General features: G+C 42.9%; 1 protein-coding gene across 1 annotated transcript; it reads right to left on the reverse strand.

Annotated features, from left to right (window-relative positions):
* Nucleotides 1–787: 787 nt before the first annotated feature.
* Nucleotides 788–16795, reverse strand: LOC6644784. The gene is made up of 4 exons (XM_023176951.2): nucleotides 16728–16795; nucleotides 9111–9584; nucleotides 8700–9041; nucleotides 788–4106 (listed from the first exon to the last, which is right to left on the reverse strand). Exons 1-4 carry the CDS (start codon nucleotides 16780–16782, stop codon nucleotides 1228–1230), a joined length of 3750 nt encoding a protein of 1249 aa, XP_023032719.2. The 5' UTR covers nucleotides 16783–16795; the 3' UTR covers nucleotides 788–1227.
* Between the last annotated feature and the right edge of the window lie 7730 nt (nucleotides 16796–24525).

Consider the following 24525-nt stretch of genomic DNA (forward strand, 5'->3'; position numbering starts at 1 on the left):
TTACGTACAAATTTGTGTGTCTTCTTCATTCATTCATTCATTTATATATATATATTTTAATTTTTGTTTTTTTGGGAATTTTTTAAATTTTTTTTATTCTTTTCTGGTTTGTTTTTTTTTTTTTGTTTTGCTTGTGTGTTGGTTTTTTGTTTTTATGAATTCGTTTTCGTTGGTTTTTTTTTTTTGTTTTTTTAAATCTTACAACTAAATTGTTTTAAAAAAATTGTGTTTTACATTTTCGATTTATTTATGTATGTAAAAAATTTGATTTGATTATTTTCGTTTTTCTTTTTGTTTTCGTATTTTCTAGTCAAAATAAAGAGCATAAGAAAATTAAAAAAAGAATTTATATATATACATCATACATGTATATATATAAAGATTACAAAAAAAAAACTTTTTATATACTATAATTATAATAATAATAATAATAATAATAAGATTTTTTACAGGTTCTAGATTTACTAATTGGTTATTGTTTCACTTTTTTTTTCTTATTTAAAAATTTACATTGATTAACGAATGGAAAAAAATCGTCGTTTTTTTTTTGTTTTGTTTTTAACGCTAGTTAAAGTTTAGAGTATGATTTTTGTTATTAATTTTTTTTTTTGTTTATTTTCTTTTTTTGTTTATTTTATACCAATTTTTTGTTTTTTTTTTCGCTTAGACCTAGGAAAATACACTGGAAAATGTTTGTCTTCAATTTCATACAAAAAAATAATATATATTTATATATATTTAAAAAGAAAAAAAAAAGTTATTTTTTAAAATTATATTACATAACGGTTATTGCTTTGGTATTTAAATGCCTCTGGTCGTTTGAAGGAGCTTGGCTGAAGTGCAGCTGGGCGTGGCGTTGGTATCTCTCTTTAAGAAAGGATCATAACCGTAACTAGGCAGGACTCTATCAGGGTATGCTAGCAGGGACTAGCGGGGGCGGGGGCGGGGGTGTGTTGTGGTGGTCAAGCGGGAAAGGGATCAAAGAATGTCTCTCATTTTATTTACAGGCGAAGATCTTTAAAAGATTCGCGACATGAGGCGGCTACGTGGCCTCAGCTGGAGGGGATGCGGCTGTGGCTGGGTTTGTGCCTGCTGCAAATGGGTGGGTTGTTGTTGTTGTTGTTGTTGTTGCTGTTGTTGTTGTTGTAGCTGATGGTGGTGATGTGGGTGGAGGTGGTGGTGATGCAGTTGCGGATGCGGTGGCCCGCTGCTCCAGCTGCTAAAAAGTCATGCCTCCTCCTTAAGCGATATGGGATGGGCATTCAGGCTGGACGAGGCATTCGAGTCATTGTCGCCGCTCACACTGCCGGGCAGCGAGAGTCCGGCCACAAATTGCGGTGGATAACCCACACCCATGGGCGGGCAGGGGGGTGAGAGTTGAGCTTGGGCTGGCATTTGCTGTTGCTGTTGCTGTTGTTGTTGTTGCTGCTGGGCCTGTTGGGCCGCCGCCTGGATCTGTTGGGCAGCCGCCTGGGCTGCTTGGGCCGCCGCCACGGCATTTGCCGCCGCTGCCTTACCCTGATTGACCACACATTTTCGCATATGCTTCTCCAGGGTGGAGGGCACACTGAATGGCATATCGCAGAACCGGCAGCGATACACATCCTTGCCCGTCCGTCCGTGGGTCTTCATGTGGCGGGTCAGCTTGGAGCTCTGGGCGCATGCATAGGAGCACAGCTCACACTTGTAGGGCTTCTCACCGGTGTGACTGCGTCGATGGACCGTCAGATTGGAGCAATTCTTGAAGACCTTGCCGCAGAATTCGCAAGTGTCGTTCCGCTGGCGACTCTCCTTCTTCAGCAGGGGGCCCTGCAGCAATGAGTTGGCCCCACCCAGACCCAGGGGCTTCAGCTTGAGGTTCTCGAAGAGGGTCTCGTTGCGATGGAGGGCAGACATGCCCCACCAATCGCCGCCATCCATTTTCATGCGCTTGGACAGTTCGAAGGGATTGGGGAAGGGATTGAAGAGCGGCACCTGAGCTGGTCCGGTGGCCTCCTGCGGTTGCTGGAACATATTGCAGTTCTTGGCGAATTCATCCCGCAGACGAAGCGCCGCCGCGGGCAGGCCATTTGGTGTTGATCCAGCACCGGAACCTGATCCCGAACCCGACACACGATTATTATTGTCCGCAACGACCGCTGCAGCGGCGGCAGCAGCTGCCACGGCAGAGGCATCCTTACGGCCGGACTCTTGCAGAGCCTGCTTGTAGGCCTCACTGTACTGGGCAATGTTGGACAAACCGAATTTATCCATCAGCTCACCCACTAGAGAGGTAGCACCCGAGCTGGTGGTCTTGGGGCTCTGACTCTTGCCATCGATGCGATTGTTGACACTCAGATCTTCGGCCTCGTATTTCATATCGTCGCAATCTTCGAGCTCTTCGTCATCGTCCTCGTCCAGATCGGCATCGGCATCCACATCACCATCGACATCCTCATCCTCTTCGGACTCCTCTGGGTTCGGATCCTCATCGTGATCGGCCTCGTTCGTTTCCAGGGAATCGGCATTGCTGCCGCCGTCCTGATTGTCGGGACCATCCTGGCCATCTTGGCTCTCGGCGGGACTGCGATGGACACGCATGTGCTTCATCAGCTTCTGTATGTGCGAGCACTCAAAGTCACAGGCGGTGCACTTGTACGGCTTCTCGCCCGTGTGCGTCCGCTGATGGATGATCAGATTGTTCTCGAAACGGAACTTCTTGTCGCAATAGCTGCAGGCATAACAGCTGGCCTGATCGGCACCCGATCCCGGCTTCGATGGCGGTGTGCTGGCCGATCTCGGTGTACCCAGACCCCCGTTCTCCGAGCCCGTCTCACTGGCCTTCTCGGGCGGCGTCAGCGAATGCGGACGCGATTGATGTGAGTGTTGTTGCTGCTGCTGCTGTTGCTGATGCTGATGCTGGCTGCTGGGCGATGGGCTCGCGAAATGCGGCGATTGCTTTTGTCGGGGACTCGGCGAGCTCGAGTTAACAATGTTGCCAGCTCCAGGGCTTGTTGTGCCCGCAAGCTGACGCAATCGCTGCGAGTAAAAATCCATCTGCTGTGATTCCAATTTCAATGCATTGCTGCCGGCTCCGGCTAAGCCCGGTGTGCCCGGTTGTCCGGATTGCGCTTGGGATTGTTGTTGCTGCTGTTGGGATTGCTGTTGCTGCTGCTGGGATTGTTGTTGCTGCTGTTGTTGCTGCTGTTGCTGCTGCTGTTGTTGCTGATTGCTCAACGATGGCGGCGGCAAATTGGCCGGCGGTACAGATCCTCTCTGGCTGCTATTGCTACAACTGGAGGGTGGCCGCTGCTCGGCGGGATTAGGAACATTCACATTGACATTAACATTGCCATTTGCATTGAACTGGGCCTGGGCGGCAGCAGCGGCTGCTGCCAAATTGAAGCCATGATGACGGAACTGCTCGGTAACCAGCTGCTCCATGCGATAGTGATCCGCTGGCGTCGGACGACCGAACAGAGGCGACACACTAGGAACTACATTACCTTGGGCCAATGCCGGCGGCAATGGCATACGCAGCAGCTGGAAGGGATTGGCATGCATGGCCTCTGGTGGGGGCAACAATGGATGATGATGCCTCATGCCAGCGGCCATGGCCGAGGCCAAGTTTTGTTGTTGGACACGTTGTTGTTGCGCTTGTTGTTGTTGTTGCTGTTGTTGTTGCTGCTGCTGCTGCTGCTGCTGTTGCAGTTGATGTTGCTGAATTTGTTGCACTCCTTGGGGAGATGTGGCGCTTACATTGCTACTACCGCTGGTATTTACAGATGACAACGAGGAGCTGGAACACAAGGCCGCCGGACTGCTACGCTTGAGGGAATGTAGGGATTGGGCAGCCACAGCTGCTGCCGCTGACACCGGATTAACTGTCACCGGACTGCAACTCCTTGTGGGGGATTCGGCAGCCGCGGCGGCAGCTGCTGCAGCAGCGGCGGCGGCCACAGCCAATGCATTGCTATTGAGGCTAGCCGGTGTGGCCACCGTCAATGTGGCTCCTCCAGTGGCCTCCACATAGATTTTCACGCCATGCGAATGCTGGACATGTTGGATCAGACGCCAGGCGGATGTGTAGCGGGTCTTGCATGTGGAGCAGGTGTAGTTGCTGGGCTCTAAAATGACATAGAAGCAAAAGAGATGGAAATGTGGTTTAGTTTTAAAGCGGAAATCGAGGTTATTTTGGCAATTTCGTTATTAATTATTAATGAAGGCACTGAGAAGGGAAGAGGGTAATGGGAGAATGGGAGGCGATGGAATGCTGGAGCCTATGCCATGTCATTTATTTATTTATTGATTTCCCTCTCTCACTCTCTTACTCCCTGCCTATGTGTGTGTGTGTGTGTGTGTGTGTGTGTGGTGCGTGTGTGGCATACAAATTGGCTAACAGGACACACCACATGGCAATGGCGAGAATATGGCATCGCATGGCGGAGATTGACAATATCGTCTAGGATATTGCCCCAAACACACATACGTGTCCTGCACATAGTTTTGTTGTTGTTGCCGTGCGGTTTTGTCGCGACATTTGTTAATTTGCCATGGTTGTGGCAAATCATAAGCCACGGGTAGGGGAGGGGGGTTGAGTGAACGCATTCAATGTCCTGCGGCGGGAAATTGCCAAGCAGCAGATGCGGTTTCCTTTTTCATTTCATTTTATTTTTATATGGAAAGTAATGTAAGTTAGAAAATTGATGAAAAATCTAAAAAAAAAAACACCACACAACAATGTGTAATAAATTTTTGAAGGGAAACGAAATGTGGGGACGGTTTTTTTTTTCTGACCAGGATAGAGGCAATGGCCACATGTCGCCACATGTCACAAGGACACAACAAGGTGTTAATGCTCAACTATTATGGGCAACCCCCTGTAACATCCTGCCAAACGGCCGACAACATCCTCTGCATTTAAATGACGCTTTAAAATATATATATATATATATTTTCCACACCCCCCCCCCCCCTCGCACCCTTCGCACTCAAAAAAATTGGAAAATTCAGTAGAAGCGCGCATGATGCGCACGAGACATTCATTTTCCACACTTTCGGTTTTCATTTCACTTCTTTTTTTTTCAGCTCATCCTTCTTATGAGGGAAGTGCCAGCTTCCTCACTCTCTCTCGCTCTCTCTCACTCGCTCTCTCTTCTGTCAAAAGGTGAACGCATGTTAAACATGATTTTTTTTTTTTTTTTGGTTATGACCCCTTTCGTTGGACAGGGATCATGCGGGTCGCGTCGGGGATCGTATCGAAATGGGAGAAAATGCAAATGAATCTGACAGATAATTTGTACTCATCGCAGAAGAAGGGGTTGGTTTTTGTGTTTAAAGGGTTAAACGTGTCGTCGTCGTAGTCGCGCGACTCGATCATCAAATGTCATACAAAAAAGAGGTAAAAGTTGTCGAAAAACATCAGGCATATTTAGGATCCTTGATCCTGGATCCCTGAAAGCGAAACGCGAATGCGTCGTGTGTTAAGCACGCGTCAAACTACCTAAACCTTTATTGTTTTTTTTTTGTTTTTAGTTTTTTTCTCCTTATTTTTTTTTTGGGCGAAGGTGTTCTTTGTCTTTTGTTGGCACGTTCTCTGATTCTGTCAGCTGCGGATGCGGATGTTATGCGGGATTTTGGCTTGAAGAGCGATGGACTGGACCAAACAAACCCGGCGGCAGCGGCGAAACAATGAACGGAAGCTACGCCAAACACACAAACACACAAAAAGCAAAAACAATAAAGCTCTTGGATCTCTTGCTTTGGCTCTGGCACAGGAAATGGCAAATTGACCGCCTGCAGAATCATGGCAGGAAGTGCACCCGGCCTCCAATGCGTATGAGAGATGCGCCAGGATAACAGCGGGTGGCTTCATCTCAAATATGTATATATATGCTTGAAATGCATATGAAGAGAGGGCAAGAGAGTTTCAGAGTTCGAGAGTTCGAGCGAGAGAGAAAAAAAAGGGTTGCCGTAATGGGATAATTGTTGCAGCTTTGCCAACTGGCAGCATCCTGGCCAAGGTCCTGTTGAGTTGTCGCATTTTACGCTAAACCCATCGTGTACACACAAAAGGACGAGCAATGCTCAACTGATGAATGGATGCTTGGATGGCTGAATGGATGCATGGATGGTTGGTTGTTTGGTTGGTTGGTTGGTTGCTTGGATGGATGGATGAAAGTAGGAAGACGCATAATCCTTTTGTGGCCTGAGCTCTAACTCTTGCTCCTGCTAGAAGCTCGTTAGGTGTGGACGTGAAATTGCATGAGCCAAGAGCATTAGCCCATTGATTTCCAACTTGTCCATTCAAAGGACACAAAAAAAAAAACGAGAAGAAGGGATATGAGGTGTGAGTGTGAATGGAAGGTGCGACAGGGGCGGGGGCAGGGGCGGCGGTGAAGGCGTGCGTGTGTGTACCAAAAAGAGTTCAGGGGTCAGGCGATTTAGGCAAAAAGGGGCTTAGTGCCAGCATGAGTCAATAATTGAATGGGATTCGGGCTTTAAGCGGCAACGTTGTCTATCCACTCTATCTCTCATATATGAACCTGGTTTATGCCCTGATGGTGTTTCATTGTCGTTGCGGTCGCGACATGCTGTGCCAGCAAATTGATAATTAACACTCACACTCTGTCTCTCTGCCCCCTCCCCCTGACTGCTCCTCCTCCTGCCAGGTGACAGCAAACAACTCACTCAACTTTGGAGGGAAAAAAAAACAAATAAAATTCAATGTAACAAAGATTCATTTTGTTTGACAGTTTTTCACTTGTTTCCTCCTCCTCATCATACTCCTCCTCCTCCTCTGTATTACCCTTTTTCCCATACATACATACATACATATATTGAATATTATTTGTGCTCTTTTTTGGCTAAAGGTTGATCAGGCAAGGCAGGTTCAGGTCAGGTTGTTGTTGTTGTTGTTGTCATGGTCGCCATGCAAATTTATAATTACCAAATGGACAACAATTGCGCATGGCGCAAAAAGGGGGAAAAAAATCCCCCCAAAAAATGAAAAAAATAAAAGAAATCAGCACACAAAATGTATAAAACACAATGCGTAATTAATGCAAACGAATGAGAGATACATGTACACACACATATATATGTATCTGTGTGTGTGTGTGTGTATCTGTATAGGTGTATATAAGTGGATATGTGTGGCTGAAATGCTGACAGTCATCGCATTGTCAGAGTCAAACAACTTTGTTGTTGTCGCTTTTATTGACTTTTTGTTTGTCGTGATCTTTCTGTGCTCTCATGTCAACAAAAAAAAAATAAAAAAGAAAAGCACAAAGTTCAAGGGTTAAATTGTGACAATGTATGTGTCACATGTGTGTGTGTGTGTGAGTAAATTACAGTCAAAAAACTTGCTTTAAACTGCTTTGGCTAACCCTTCTGTTAAAGCTTTCATTTCTTGAAATAGTTTATGATCACTTTGTCATCGTTTCGTCTTCGACTTGTCTTTGATCCTAGCCACATGGTCATTCAATCAATCAATCAATCCGTCAATCCGTTTATCCTTCTGCTTGTGACTCGTGACACGCGACACATTTGTTGTTGTTTTTATCACCTGAACGCTTGACCTTTTCTTGTCATGTGGCACGCGTCGCAAATCTGACCATTCTCCATCTCTTTCTCTACCCTCTGTCTGCTGTCTCTTTCTCCGTCTCTCTTTCTCTCTTAATATATATTTGCTTTTATCGTCGCTTGGCTTTTGTGCGTGTCAAGTCCAGTTGAGTATTGCCTTTTGTCCACTCAAGTGGTTGCTTTCTGCCTGACCCTCTGCCATCTCCTGTCCTTGCCGCTGCCCCTGCCCCTGCCACTGCTCCTGCTTCTGTCCATGCTCCTCCTGCCTGCTTTTGACTTGTTCATCGCGCATTCCTTCGCGCATTCAAATTACCCTCGAGGGGCAGCTCAACTTGGTTGCCCTGTGCTTTTCTTCTGGCTTTGTTTTTTGTGTGTGTGTTTTTTTTTGAACCCCTTTGCCTTTGCCTTTGCCCGATTCCAACATATATGCATAATTTTTCATAGCTGTCTTTGGGCTTTTCATCAGGATTTTGCATTGAAATGTCAAAGAAGAGAAAAAAGAAGGTCGCCTGTCGAAGTGAGGGGTGAGGTGAGGCTGCGGCGGGAGGTTAGCTTCGATTGTCAGGCTGTCCAAGTGTCCTTTGGTCCTGCTGCTGCTGCTGCTGCTGCATTTCTGTTATCAGACCCAGTCAGTAAAGCTTTGATGTTCTCTGTTCCCCCACCCTCGCCCTGCTCTGTTGTCCGCTATTCCATTTCATTCCGTTCGTTTTTTTTCCAGCGCAATTGGTCAGACGAAAGTAGAAGAAGACGTACGAGTATTTTGGTCAATGGAAGGTGGGTCCAGGGGTCAGGGGTCAGGGTTTGGTTTCGGTTTCGCTTAATGCAGCAGCTGCAGCTTATCATCCATTGCCCTGCGGCCTGATCATCGCGCGACTTATCCTGCATGCCATGTCCTTTGTGCGCGGTCACAAACAACAACAACAACAACAACAACAAAAACATCAAAAACATTTTTTCCGCATATAAAAAATTTTTTGCATTTTTGATGTTTGACAAAATTTTAATTTTGGCCCCGCTTTCGTCCATCCAAAAATATGCGCGACACATTGGCATGGGATGGATACACCAGAGGAATTGCCTCTATATATGGTATGAGGGATAAGGGGGAGTGGGGGGTGGATTGGGTGTCTACTAACCTGTATGCACTGTATTGGCTTCAGCATCGACAAGCTCCATTTTGGGTCGCTTGGCCAGTGGTGGGCAATCCAAACCAACCGAATGAACCCGCTCATCGTCATCATCATCCCCGAATGGCTCCTCTTTAACCTTGGTGGCCCTATCTGTGTCCATGTCATCATCATCATCCTCATCATCCAGCTCACAACTGCTGTCCCTGCTGTCTGCCTTATTTGCCGGATGGTTGCTGGTGGTACAACTAATTGGACTGTTGCCACTAACTGTGGTGGATTCTAAAGTGACGCCAGCGCCGGCGGCGGCGGCGGCGGCTTCACTGTCTTTTGGTGTCGTATTGTCATTCTCTGTGTAAGACGAAAGTTCGGTTAGCTCAACTCACAGACGAAATGGATTAATTCCCCATTGGCACTTACCATCTACGAGACGTTTGGGTGTACTGCTGGCTCCATCGGCCAACAGATCAGCCGGACTGGGTGGCGGTGTGTGTATCCTGGATGAGCCACTGGCGGCAGCGGCAGCGGCGGCGGCGGCTGCTGCTGCCGAGGCATCTGCTGCTGCTGTGGCCGCCGCTGAGACTGCCGCCGCTGCTGCTGTGGCTGAGGCTGTGGAGGCTGTTGTCGTGGATACCACTGGAGCCGATTTGCGGCCTGTGATGGGCGCCGATATCGATGGACGTCGATTGACCAAACTCAAGGGACGTCCTTCTTCGGCATCACGATCCATGGTTGGACCCTGTGTCGTGCATTGGCCATAGTTCTCTTTGTTGCACTGCAGCACCTTGTGCTGGATGAACTTGACAATGTCGGAGAGGGCGAAAGTCTTTTGGCAGGCACCGCACGTGAGTATGTCCTGTGCGGCCACGGCATCGTTCACTGTGGAGTCGGAATCTGAAGAAGAAAGAAGAAGAAAGGGGGGGATATAAATACATATATACGTATACATATATATATATATTGTCGGTTTTATGGCCTGACTGCCAATGGTGGGCCATCAATTTTGGTTTAATTCGCTGCAAGTTTCTGGCAAGGGGCGATAGAGACTAATTTAGCCACTTTCTTAACTGTTTTTATGGCTATAAGGCCAATTGATTGAACACTCGCACACAATGTCCCCCCCTCCCCCCGCACAATGGATGGGTACAGTAGGTGACAAAGAACTTTTGTGACAATAATGTGGCGAAACTTTACAATTACTGGCAAAGGTTTTTTTTTTTTTTTTGAAATCAATACGCCACGTCGGGGTCACCAATACTATGTACTATGTATATTTCGCACCACTGTTTCAATTGATTGCAAATTGTTGCTGAATTCCGCTAACCATGGCAACCCTCAGATATTTACATATGGCCAAAGACAGCAAGCAAGGGAGATATAGTCGAAACGACCTCCGGCTGGCTCTGTTTCAAGATAAGCCATATGAAGAGGTCGCAAAAATGTGGCGAGGGTGTGAGTCTTTGCTTGCTTTTCCTTGGTTTTTTTTTTTGGCAATGGGAGTGAATGAGGCTCACATATAAACACAATTCACTCCTCAATCTATGCACTTTAATTTATTTGCTTCGCTTTGCCTTCTGACCGAAAAAAAATAAAACAACAACAACAATAATAAAAACCCACAGCCACCCCCCTGGCCACATTATTTGCATATACATATGTGGAGTGGGAGTGGGAGTGGAATTGGGAGGGGTGAGGAGTGGACTGCGATTGGAATTGGGATACGAGTGTGAGAGAGGAGGATTGATTGTGTGTAACCATAAATTCCAGTAGCGGCAATTAATTCGAATCGCAAATGAACTGAACTAAATGGTAGAGAACTGATTGTTGTTGGTGGTTATTCGCTTCGCTTTTCGGTTAGAGTGGGCCAGGGAGAGGGCGCCTTATCTAGCCCGAGGGTGAGAGGCCCAAAACTTTTGTCAATATATTGTGGCAAGAAATTCAAGTTGATTGACCAGAGAAGAAAAAAAAAAACAAAAACTTATATGGCCATTGGCAAAAAACAATTGGCGATTGGTTAAACCCAAAGGAAAGTGGGAAAATAAAAAAGAAAAGTTTGCTTAAATTGGCAAAGTTTCTATATATATATTTTTATTTGGGTTTTTGTTTTCTCTTCTTTTTGGTCAATCAGAGTGAAATGCTAAACTATAGCCTAACTTTGGGCACATATCCTTGAATTGATATTGATGCTCTTTAATTTGTGTCAAACATAATCTTGAAGCTAATCCCCAGGACATGTCGCACATCTTGTCAATTAGTTGTCATAAAAAAAACAACGAAACAAAAAATGATAAAAAAAAAATGTAACACACACATGAATTATTGACTCCCTGTTGGGCTTGGTTTTGTCCATTCCGGGGGCAGTTTGAACAATTTGCGGTTGCCCTTAAGCATTTGATCAACTCGCCTCGGCTCGCCTTCCCCTTCTCCTTCCCCTCCCTTTAGTTCACCCACTGCTGCTGTTTTTTTTTTTTTATCAATTGATTGTCCTGTGACATTAGTCTGGGTGACTGGGGTGACAACAAGAAGGTCCTGTGCACATATCATGCTTTTTTGATTGCCTGGGTGGGTCACACATACATGTATAGTGTGTGTATCTATGGCATAGCCTCCTCCTCCTCCCAATCCTCCTCCTCCTACTCAATTGTCGCTGCTATGACACAAAAAAATATGTTTCGTTCTTTTTTTTTCGTCGCTTTTTGCCCTTTTTTATTATTTATTATTATTGTATTTATTGATTGGCGATCATTGGCATGAAATTGAAGCCAGATGATTAGACGGATGGTTGACACACACACAGAGAAAGAAAGAGAGAGAGGGAGAGGGAGTTAGTGTGCGTGTGATAGAAGGGAGAGAAAAATGACTGGTCGCTGGCAATTGGTCGAGGGTCCTACAGGCAGGTAGATTACTTCGTTTTTCTTTCTTTTACCTGCTTGGTATCGGTCTCCTGGAGGCGTTACCCTATGGGCTACCTGGTAACCCTAACGACAACAACAACAACTAACTAGTTCAAATCGCTATTGAACGGGGGCGAAAAGGCGTTACCAGTTATTTGCCTAAGCGATTAGATTAGATGTTTGGCCAGAGATTAGCCAGAGGAGACACAGTCAAAACGAGAGAAGGCAACAAAAACAACAACAGTAGAAACTTATTGACAGCAGCATGCAATATTATGCCAGCAGCTGAGGAGGGTTAAATCGACATCGGGTGGCGAAGGAGGAGGAGGAGCAGGAGCAGAAGCAGCAGCTGCCGTTTGCTGGCCAAGGTGAAAGGGTGTTTGAAAAGTGCCTGAAACTGTCAAATGTCAGACAGGAGTGTTGACAGTCCGCCTGACAAGTGTCAACAGACAGAGTTGCCGAACACACACACACACACACACACACACACACACACACACAGTTTCGCACACCCACTTGCGTATAGACAATGCCAGATTTTGTTTGGCAGAAGAAGCAGGAGGAGGAGGAGGAGCTCATAAATTGCCTTTAAGCCTTTCATAACCGTTCATAACCCTCTTGACCATCGACAGCTGGATGACATACATATATATATATATATATATGAAATGATTTCATTTGCTTCTTGTTGCAATGATGTCACTACTTTCCTTTTCCTGTCCTGGCTTTGTCCATGATGATGCATATGAGCTAATTAATTGTGCTTAGCCTCAGAGAGAATCAGAGGGCTAGCAGAAATAAATTGAAGTACCAGTTACACGAGAGACTAGAGCAGGGCTTAAGTAACTATATTTATGAGCTGTGACTTTGGCCTGCGAATGCAAGGACCCCACCACATCCTGCGGCTATTAATATGAACCGCCAGTTGCCAAAAGTAGGACAATTAAGAATTAACATATTAATGGAACTTTTGCGCAAATTATCAGGCAAGAATTGAGAGAATGAATGTGTGTGTGTGTGTGTGTGTGTGTGGGAGAGAGAGAGATGACAACTATAAGATGATGCTAGCACATATCCTTGTCCTCGGCTCGTATTTTTGTTATTTATAACATTTTCATGTTATTGACTGCTTACGAGGGCGTGGCAACAAACGACTGTGGATAGGAATAGGAAGAAAACAATACGTTGATTGTGCTAATTTATGCCCCCATCTACCCTAACCCCCCCTACACCACCACCACCACCAACACCCCCCCACCAAACACACACACACAGACACACACGAGGAATAGGAATATGAATACAAGTCGAAGGCTGCGGTTTTTACGTCTCCCCCACACCCCCACAGGAAAAAAAAGGTTGGGTTTTAGCAAATGGAGTGAATCTTTTCCGAGTGTGTGTGTGTGTGTGTGTGTGTGTGTGTGTGTGTGTGTTGGCGTGTATTTTGGGCCATAAAAACCAGACCAAAGCGCCACATGGTCGGCTGTTTTTAGGTGCCCGTCGTACCAAAATGAAAAATGGCGGCCAACACAAACACAAAAACCCGAAAAACGAAATAATATAGAAAAACTCTCAACCAGAAATAAAGAAAAGGACAGCACACATACACACACAAGAAAAAAAACTGGACCAAACCAAACGAAAAACCGCCAAAAACTTCTTCAGAGCAAAACTAAAGAAAATACAATCAAAATTAAAGCCAAAACTTGGCCTAATATCATAAACTTAAAATGTGACTTTAAATTTAACAAATCAAGCAAAATTGATTTCTATGCATTTATTTTCTATTAACAACAAATTAGCTAAACAATTTAATTAAAATAATAAAATTTTATCAATATATATCTTATATCTATCTCCATATATTTTATATCTTTCAATACTTATCTACATATATTTTACATCATTCTAAATCTAAGATTTAAAATCTTATATCTTTCTATATCTAAATCTTTCTATATCTTATACTTCTCTATAACTTATATCCTTTAATATCACTCTTTATCGCATATCCTTCTATATCTTATATCTATCTACATATTCTATCTATATATGTATTTTATATCTTTTTATTCTTATCTATATTTAACATCATTCTATACTCTGTATCGTTCTATATGTTGTATCTTTTAATAACTTATATCTTCCCTCTCTATATCTCATATGTCTATATATCTCATTCATCTAAATCTTTCTATATCTTATACTTCTCTAGATTTTTTATCTACATATACCTTATATCATTGTATATCTTACATCTATGTATCCATATCTTGTAACTTTCTATATGTTATACCTCTCTATATCTCATATCATTTAATATCACTCTTTATCGTATATTTTTCTATATTTTATATCCATCTACATATTTTTTATATCATTCTATATAATATTATATCTTTTCATTTCTTACATCTATTTGTATCTTATATGTTTCTATATCTTATACCTTGTAATTACTTATATCTTTCTATATCTCATTGCATTTTACATCTTATAGCCTTCTTTTCTCTTCTGTTAATGTCCTAAATGCAATTGTTATTGTTTTTGTTTCTCGGTTTCGGTTTCGGTTACCGGTTTTCATTTCCTATATGCCAATATGTCAGTTGAGTTCAATTGATTCGTTTTTTTTTTATTTTGGGCTTTTTGGACTTGACTTAAGACGTAAAAAGGTTGATTATGACACCGCCAAGTGGCTAGATATACATCATCATACTATATACTATATACAATTTCATTGTCTATAAGATAAATATATATTATGTGGATACAGAGAAACACACAAGAGAAGAAAAGAATGAAACAAAAAACACCAAAAAAACATAAAAAAAAAAGAAATGCTGTGTAAATATTTAAAAATGTGAGCCATATTTTGTTTGTTAATGTCATGTTATTGTATTCTGTTTTGTCGTTTTTTTTTTTTTTCTTTTTTGGCCAAGTTGCTGAGCTCATTAAAAAAAAAAAAGAAGAAAAAAAAAACTAAATGGTAAAGAAACCAAGAAAATAATAATAATAAAAAAAAAGACGGTGAAAAAAAAAGGTTAAACAAATTCGAAAAATTTTGTTGGTGCTTTGTCGTTGATAAGACAGACAGACAGACATAGAGACAGCGGGGGCGTATGTGTGTGTGTGTGTGTGTGTATCTGTGTGTGTCCATTACCAATACAAATAAGACAGTTGCCTGCCTGGCTGACAGTGACAAAGCGACGTCAGCAGAGGCAGCAGCAGCAGCAGCAGCTGAAAAGCGAAGCGGCCGACTTAATTTGTTTAAACAAATTACGTGTGGATAACCAAGCAAGCCAGTCAGAATTATACATGGCCAGATAGGAATGGGAATGAAGGAGATAGGTGGATAGTTAGGTGGGTACACACATGAGTGTGTATGTGTGTGTGTGTGTGTGTGTGAAAAGGTGTTTAGCAGCTGAAACTACAACAAACAGCCCCCTCTTACCAAGCCCCCAGTCTTGCGTGTGTGGGTGAAGTTCGCTTATCAGCAAAACTGGCGGCCAGCAACTGCTCCACCTACTTCACCTCCACCACCACCACCACCAGAACCACCATTACCACCACCACCACCACCATCATCAATACTACCTTCTAGCAAAGTGTTTTAGCATACAAATTTGGTTTTATTTGCCAACATTTGTTGTTGTTGCTTCATTTTTTCGTTTCTGTTTTTTTGTGGCTACCCCTCCAACCCACCCACCTTTGCCACACCATCATAATTTGTCGCCATGCGGTATCGGGTTGGTTGGTTGGTTGGTTAGTTGGCTGACTGGTGACCAGGTGCCCCGTCGTCCAGGCTTTCTGGTGGGGTGGCCAAAAAGCTAGCGTTGACTGTTGATAACACCCGCATAACGATTGTGTGTGTGTGTGTCTTTAGTTATATCTCTACATACGTACGGTTCCATTCCTCCGACACCCTTCGGCTCCGTTTGTCTCCCCTACATCCCTCACCCACCCAATCATTCTCTCTCCCTCACTCTTGCATTCACTGTATTTTTTAGTATCTGGACAAACAAACAAACGCGTCGCCAGTTTGAGTGAATGAGCCATATGCAAATATGGGCAAACGCGGCCTGGAAGGCCCAAGCATTACCACACACACACACACACACATACACATACACACATGTGTGTGTATGTGGAGCAAAGCTGGACAAAGAGTCAAGTCGAGTCGAGTTGAGGGAATATTTTCACTGATAAGCAAAAGGAAATTGGGTACAAGGCAACATGTATATACATATATATATATATATATATATACTGAAACTGAAGCCAAGTTAAAACTCTGACAAATTAGCAATTAAACTGATCAACTGTACTTTAATATAGATATTTCAAAGGAATTAGCTTATTTTTTGATTTGTGGTGGTTATTCAATAATTTCCTTTATAATTTGTTTATTTATTTTTTTTGGTTTCGGTTTTGGTTTTCTTCTTTCAAAAGGCCCGCTTTACTGTTTGTCTAGCCCATTGATAAGGTCTTTCGTCTCAGTATATTCAGGTCCCTCAACGCTCTGGTTGCTAAAATATTTACCTATATATATATATATATATATCTTTTCTGTTTTTGTGGCAAGGTGCGGTAAGTAGAAGTAGATGCCAGAGGTGAGGACAGAGGGGAATAAGGCAAGGTAGATTCTTGAAAAAGTCAACGGACATATGTAAATAGCTGCGATCCATATATAACAGAAGGTTGGCGGCAGGCAACCCCACCCTCATCATCCTCACCCCCCCCTCCCCTCCCCTCTAGGGTGTGGGTGCGGGCCTTGCGGCTTAATACACTCCTCCTGTGTTGTATGCTTGCTTGTTGTTCTTGCTTATCAATTTAGGAAAGAAACAAGAAATTGCCTTTGCCAGTTCTCTATCTATTTGTTGATGATTCTTGTTCTTGTTCTCTTTTTTAGGCCGACTCCAGTCTAGAGACAGAGGGGGCGGAGGAGGAGGAGGAGTAGTAGTAGGAAGTAACCAAAAATTCTACGAAATTTTCAGACACATTACACTTTATTGGGAAATGTTCTAAATAAACGTTAACGGTTGTGGGGAGATGGTCGGTGGAGACGGCGGCGATAACACAAAGGGAAGGGAAGGGGGGGGGGGGGGGGGGCATAGTAACGTTCAAGTTTTTGGCAAACACTTACGACTCAGCGAACGGAATCCATGATCTTCACTGATCGACAGCATTTTGTTATACATTTTGCAACTGTTTTTTTTTGTTTGGTTTTTTCGTTGGTTTTTTTAAATTTGTTTTTAGAATTTCTTGTTTATCAATTCCTTTGGCAAACAAAATTTTCGACACATTAAAAAATAATAATAGTTCTTTTTATAAACCGAAATAAAACCGTTAGTTGAAGTTTTGTAAATCCAAGGCACAGAGAGACACAAAACACAAAAGACGATCCTTAGGTAATCCAATTGTCCTGTTTTGTGTGTTAGCGTAATGCAATTTTTTGCATTGACAATAAGAATTGAAATTAAAAAAAAAAAAAAAATATTTTGTTGTCTTTTTTAGTTTTGCTTTGCGTTCGGAATTTTCACTTTCACTTTCAACACGATTACGATTTTGGTTTCGATTTCGATTACGTATACGTTCGCCTTAGGATCTTTGAGCGCATCCTAGTTTCTTTCAAGGGCAGAGCGCGTGTGTTGTTGACCCCACAGAGGCTTCACGTGGACTGACAATTTAAAGTCTTCCTGTGACGGTCGTTGCCGGTCTCAGTCTCAGTCACAGTCTCAGTCCCCGTCCTGTCCGCTCTCCCTGTGCGTGTGTGTGTCTGCCAGGCTGAAGCTGTGCGGTCGACGTTGACTGCGACGGCACACGGACTCACGGACTCGGACCGAAATAAAAAAAAAACGTGTGTAGTCACCACTACACACACTTCACTCACACTCACACACACGCACACACACACAGACGCTTGGCAGAGGACGGTTGCGGGGTTGTTCTTTCCCTCTCACTTGCTCTCGTTCTTACTCACAGCGAGTGTGTTCGAGTTGCGAGTGGACGTTGCGTGTCGCCAAGGCAAAAAGGGGGATGAAATCAACAACATCGACCCAACATCTTGGGCATTGCTCTGGCTACTCTGCCAACGTCAACGCCAACGCTAACGCCAACGCCAACGCCAATGCTAACGTCAACGCCAACGCCAACGCCATTAGCTGCGTCTCTGCCTTTGGCGCTCTGTTGCGCTCCCCGTGCGCCGTGCACATGCGTGCCCCTTTACATTGTCCGTTCGTTTTTCGGATTATTTCTAATCGCTGCCCAGCAAATTGAGTTGTTCGAACGAGTTCTAAGCGAAATGACCAATAGCAAAGAGCAAATGAAAGCAAGTGTGTGAAAGAGAGAGAGGGAAATAGAGCAGCAAAAGGATTGCCTTTAGTGGGGCAAGGCTTAACAAGTATTTGGGGCTTAGATGTGGCTTAAATGATCACAAGCCTAGTAGAGGTCCTTCTTAAAGAAATTTTCATTTACTAAATCGAAATAGTTTGCAATTGGCCCATTGTTAGTTGGTTTCTTTTGTATGGAATCTACTTTGGGTTTACCATCTTAATTTTTAAGATTAGTTATTAGTTTATTTTGTAACTCAATCGGCTGTCTCTGTGTGTGTGTGTGTGTGTCCCCCCTTGTTCATCTGCTATAGAAATTACATATATGTCTCACTCTTCTGGCACTAATCTCAGTCTTTCCTTCTCTTTTTGTCTTGTGTTGTCATGCATCAAAGGATGTGCGCAGCATCAACAGCGGACCCCTTTTCTCCCTTTTTCTTCTTCTTCTTTTTTCGTAGTTGTTTCTCTGGACCATCGCGGAAGCTGCGCAATAAGTGTGGCGACCAGCCCCTGTATACATTCTCATTCTCCTTCTCAACCTCACTTCTGTCTGTCTCCTTCTCTCTCTCTCTCTCTAGCTGTCTCCTTGTGTAGTTTCTTTAAACATTTCTAATAATAGATGAGATTGGATGCCTCAACGGACACAAGCGGATGCCGTAACATTTCTCTGTGTGTGTATGTGTGTGCGAGTGTTTTTTTTCGTAATCCTTTACCAGGGGGTAACATACATATAAGTAGATTTTTTTTGTTTCGTTTTTTTCTTCTGTGTGTGTTGGTTTTTTTTTTTTTGCGCGCGCATTCTTTTTACCCCTGAAGGACGGCTGCGCAGGCGCCGACGTCTTGTGAGATGCGGAGCGTGTAAAAGGATGCTGCTAATGTCCTTTGGCCCAAGACACACACTCACACACACACACACACACACACACACGGGGAGGGGACACACAAAAAACTTAAAGAACGAAAAAATGAAAATCACAAAACGCGTCTCGTCTCGTTTCGGCTTTGTGCGTTTAATCAAACGCAATTCATCAGTTATTGAGCAAATGTGGAATGAGGAGGGGTGGTTAATGGCAAGGGGGAGGGGTGAAAGGGAAGCCAAAGGTAAGGGCATATGCAGGACAACCCGCGTTTCTTGTCGTTTGTCGTTGTCGCCTTGCAATTTTTTATGCAATTTGCCGATCGCCGCCTGTTTTTTTTTGCCTTCTCTTCTTTTCCTTTTTCTTAAAGTTTCCTTTATTCGCATCTTGCATTTGTGTGTCTGTGTGTGTGTGTTAGTTTTTGGCAACCCCTCAAGGCGAGGTCCTCGTCCTGGACCCGCTCAGGTAGCCTGTCCCGTGTGTCAAATTCTATGTGTGTGTGTGTAACGGCATTTTTTTTCTATGCAAATTTTTTTTATATTAATTTTTTATGCCCCTTGTGCGTGTCTCGGTCCTGTGGAATCCTGTCTCTCTCTCTTCCCTTGTTTTTTTCTCGTTCGCTTCCTCGTTTTTTTTTTTTTCTTCCTTCTTATTGTTTTTTTTTTTTGGGTTCTTGGGTGGTGGCCAAAGATTTTCCCAAGATATGAGCTGTGTGTGTGCTATGTCACATGTGTGTGTGTTAGGCAGTCAGGGCGAATGACGACCCACCCAGAACCCGGACCCAGGACCCAGGACAAAAAAAAAAGTAGCAGGAGTAGGGCCAAAGCTGTGTGCCGGCTGCGCTCGTCCTTGCATTGATTACCGTCGCGTTTTTTTTTTATTTTTATTTTTTGCTCCTTTTAATTCAATTCCTAAACAACAATGATAAAAAGAAGAAGATGCCTGGCCTGGATGGGAAGCATGAGGAAGGACAAAAAAAAAGCAACCACCCTGCCCATGTCAGGATACCAGGGCAATTGTCGTTTCGCCGTTTTTTTCATCTCTTTCTCAACAGATAATTTCTGGGTTGATATTCACGTTTCGTTTTTTTTTTTCTTTTTTTGGTGCCAGGAGTTTTGGTTTAAATGAGCAAGTTTCGGGAAATGCATTGGTTTTTAACACAAAATTTATGGGACAAAAAAAAAAGAGGAAAAATAAGAAAAAAATTGGTATAGAAAAAGGGTTACAAGGCAAAGTTTGATTCGTTTTTTTTTTTGTTTTTTGGTTCCTGCTTGTTGAATAATTTACTCTTTTGCGTGTTGCAGATAGACATCCTGCGGCTGACGATGGCGCGAAATACCCAAGGATGACACACATTCACACTCACACACACACACACACACAAAAAGCGCAAATACGTGAACAGAAAAAAACAACAAAAAAAAGTGGAAAATGAAACAAAGATTGCGTTATATGGAAATTTGATCATCGCGGGTAATGCGTCTAAGATCAGTCGCAAAATGAAATGAAAGTGTAACGGTTATTAATTGAAAAGCCGACAAACTTGTTCAAAAAAGGTAGGAAATGGAAAGTACAGTTGGTGACCCCGACGTTTTTAACCATGCTAAGTGACTTAAGTGGCAAAACTCATTGAGTTTTGAGTCAATTTGGAACGATTAGTTCTTTTAATTATTTAGTTAGACGTTGAGAATAACTAACAAATGAAAAGTGCAGTATATAATGGTGACCCCGACGTATTTACTACACATTCTGACTGAACATAAGTGGCAAGACTCATTGAGTTTGATGTCAATTTGGAACGATTAGTTCTAACTAACTAACAAATGAAAAGTGCAGTATATAATGGTGACCCCGACGTATTTACTACACATTCTGACTGAACATAAGTGGCAAAACTCAATTAGTTTATTGTGAATTCCAATGTTTAGTTTTTTTAATTATTTATTTATTTTAACAAATAACAGTAACCACACATTATGTTGTATATTTTTTTGCTTCTTAAATGTTTGGTCCTTCTTTATGTATTTTGTTGTTGTTTTCTTTCTTTTGGCACATTACACAATCTGGAAACGTGAAAATGCAGCGGAGCTAAGGAACCTAATGTAGGTCCAAGAGCTGACCTACAATAAGTCTAACCTGCTTCAAGTATCGGTTGTCATTGCCGACACACATACACACACACACACACACACACAGGCATTAACTGTGGGTGCTCATTGTTGTGCTATGATTGTTTCTTGTCATTTTGACGCGTCTCGTCGGGCAAATCAATCAGGTTTCTGTTTCTTTTTTCTCTCTCTATCTCACTCACTCACTGACTGTGTCTCTTTTGCTAATTCTCGAAGATATAGTGAAACGCTTTATACCAAGACTCATGCATAATCACCCAGAGACCAGAGACCAGAGCCCAGAGACACACCGAGGCCATTCACACGCATATATACATAATTTTGACAATTATTGTTTAAGGTGCTTCTCTTTGTTATTGTGAGATGATGATAATAATGATGATCATGATGATGACGATGATGAAATGTTATCTTTAAACGTGGACACAACTCGAGCGATCTCAGGCTGGCCGGACCACGTATGTATGGATAGATGGATGAATGGATGGAGCACAACAAAAACACGCATCGATATGTCTGTATACAAAGAGCGATGCCAGGTCGAGATACATATACAAGAGACAACCCCAGAATTTGAAGGAGAAACGGAGACAAAAGTGTCTAAATAGCTGCACGTTGGACATGGGACATTCAGCTTCAGTTTGGACATGCCAAACGATCGACTGGAGTGGGGAGGACTCCTCTCCACCCGCACAACATCTTACTCTTTCTTCTTTATGGCAGGTCTCTTGGGATAGAGAGAAAGACAAACCATAGGTAAATGCATGCCCCCCTGAGTAAGACAGAGAGAGAGAGAGAAACATTCGTAATCCATGTAAATAGAAGAGAAAGAAAGAGTAAAGGCTAAAAATAAGCCGCGTATGATGACAATTACTCAAGTGACATCTCCATCAGCGGATGGTGATCTTTCGGTCAGCCGGACGTGCCCATCAAGCACAGGGCCACAAAAAAAAATGAAAAGACAGAGCCATGGCTGAAAGGGGTCGCCTGTTAGTATGCATTTTGTCCCCCTATCTCTCCCCCCCTTGCTCATGGATTTACAACTTGGGCGTCAACGGCAACGGCAACGCAGCCTCAATGCGGTCGCTTGTCCATGGATTGTTGTACGTGTTTGGCATATTGAATGGGATTTTTGTTTTTTAACCATCTTTTTTTTTTGTTTTTTCGTTTCGTTTTCAGTTATCGTCGGTTATCTGGTCGTCTTTATGGGTGCAGTTTAAGGTTTGGTTTTGCTGTCATATCGATGCCATCAAATGGAAAATTTTCTCCAAAAAAATCAACAAAATATTTCGTTATATATATTACGTAGATGTTGATTAGTTTGCCTTATCATTTCCATTTAATTTTTATGTACTTGAATTTGCACAAAAATCAATAGTCAACACTTATTGAAATTTACTCGCTACTCAACACTGAATATTATGATCGTTGATCAGTTTATCTAACTCGAACTCTTTTCTTAACTTTTCCCCTCTGATGCCTTTTTTATCGATTTGTTAAACCATAAAGAGGGTCAAAGATTGACCTAAAAAGCAACAGCTTGCAATATTAGTCTAATCTTGAGGTGATCTTAACTAGAAATGTATTCGATTTCGTTGTGTTTTGGGTAAAAGAGGCGTGCCATGGTCTAGTCAATCCATTAATGATTTATAAGCAATAAAACAAACATGTTGTTGTTGTTGTTGTTGTTGTTGTTGTTGTTGTTGTTGTTGTTGTTGTTGTTGACTAAACAGAAGGACAAGGCAAGAGACAACACAAACTGGTCAGTAGCTGCAGCAGGACAATGGCTAACACGCCCACATTTAAAGCGGCTTGCTTTGTTCTAAGCCAAATACAAAAGGATCTGTGCCAGCTCACAATACACAAACATAAACACACACACACACACACACACACACACACACACTCTAGGGTTTGGTCACTTGGCTCGTAAATAAGTTGGAAAACTTTTAATCTGATATCTGAGATTTTGTTTTTCTCTCTCTCTGTTTGGTTTTTCATCTTAATTTTTGTAATCATTAATCAAATTAAATCTATTTTGAATTTGCCATTTTGAACTCAAGTTGGGGTGGACGATGGAAATTGAACTGTATCTGCGTTCAGTTTTTGGTTGCGCATCGAATTGCCGATGATGCATTTTTTTTTTTTGGTTCCTTTTCCCTTTTTTGGATGCATTATTATGTCATGATCGTGGCAGTTATGCGGGCCGATAAAGGGTTAATTTTGTGAAAAAGTTTTACAATTTAATTAGTTTCAAATATTTCCACATGTCCCGCATCCCAGTGGAATAACCGGCACGAACTCTGTCCCCTCCCTCTTCCATTTTATTAGCCACCTAGCCAGGAGGGGGAATGGGGTTCCAAACTGGAGCAACCATACAAAGATGGCTATGGTCATGCGTCAGCGACACTTCCGGCGGACCGTTTTTTTAGTTTTTTATTCACATATTTCACGGCTGATTGCTGACAACAACAAGAAACCAAAAGAAAAGAGATAAAACAGGGAAAACCCCCCACAAAAGAAAAAACAAAAGCAATCTCTAGACAACAAAGTGGCGTGGGGACTCGGGAGTGGGGAGTGGGAGTGGGAGAAGGCTTGTCTAAATTTGGCATTAATTGTCTTTTGGCAAAATGTCGCTGGAAATGCTCGTGAAGATGCCTTCCAAAGGGACACAATACACAAAAGTTCGTGAGAACTGCTGATGCTTATCGATCGATTGATCTAAAGGGGCCAACGGGTGGGGAGGGACCCAGCAGGGTAAGGTGAATGGCAGTTGGGGCAAATACATATATCTATATGTAACTAAAGAGATCTCGATCGAGAGGGCGTAGATTTGGAACCCCAACTCTCTCTCTCTCTCTCTCTCTCTCTCTGGCAATCTGGTTTCTTTTTTTAAGTCTGTTGACATTTGTCTTTCTCTCTCTCTCTCTCTCTCTGTGTGTTGGGTTTTCCGATCTAGTTCATTCATCGATTTTCCCCCTCTTTTGGATTTCAATGATCTTTGCATTTTGCAGATTTCAACGAATTTCCCACACAACAGAAAGAGAGAGAGAGAGAAGGAGAGTAAGCGAACGATTCCTTCAGCTGCCCCTTTTTACGTTTACGTTTTTTCTTTTTTAATATATATATATAGCGAAACCGTTTGGCCGATCCTTTTTGCGACAATCCTTAATCCTTTTTCTCACGCACCAAAAAACATTCGCTGCCAATAAAAAGAAACCAAACAACAACAACAACAAAAGAAAACGGTTCTCAAGCATCATCTTCGTGACACGTTGCAAATATATTGGACAGGAGCAGAAAATGCGCACTCATTGTCCTGGCGATTTCGCTTAGAAAACTGCCCCCGGGGACAGTAGAGGGTAAGACGGGTATAAAACGGGACCATCCAATTCGCCAGGTAGCAACAACAATTGATCGACATCGGCATCGGCATCTGCATCCTCAATTGCCAACAATGCCAACAAAATCCAAATCATGATCAATTCAATTACATATACATACACATATACATATGTATGTATGCATCCTTAAGGATATAGCAAGAGACGGGGGCATGGGGGGCACCTGCTTTCATTTCCCAGGATGCAAACAGACAGATAGAAAGAGAGAGGGAGAATGATACA

This window comes from Drosophila willistoni (genome assembly GCF_018902025.1).
Source record: "Drosophila willistoni isolate 14030-0811.24 chromosome XL unlocalized genomic scaffold, UCI_dwil_1.1 Seg142, whole genome shotgun sequence".
NCBI classification, from domain to species: Eukaryota; Metazoa; Arthropoda; class Insecta; order Diptera; family Drosophilidae; genus Drosophila; species Drosophila willistoni.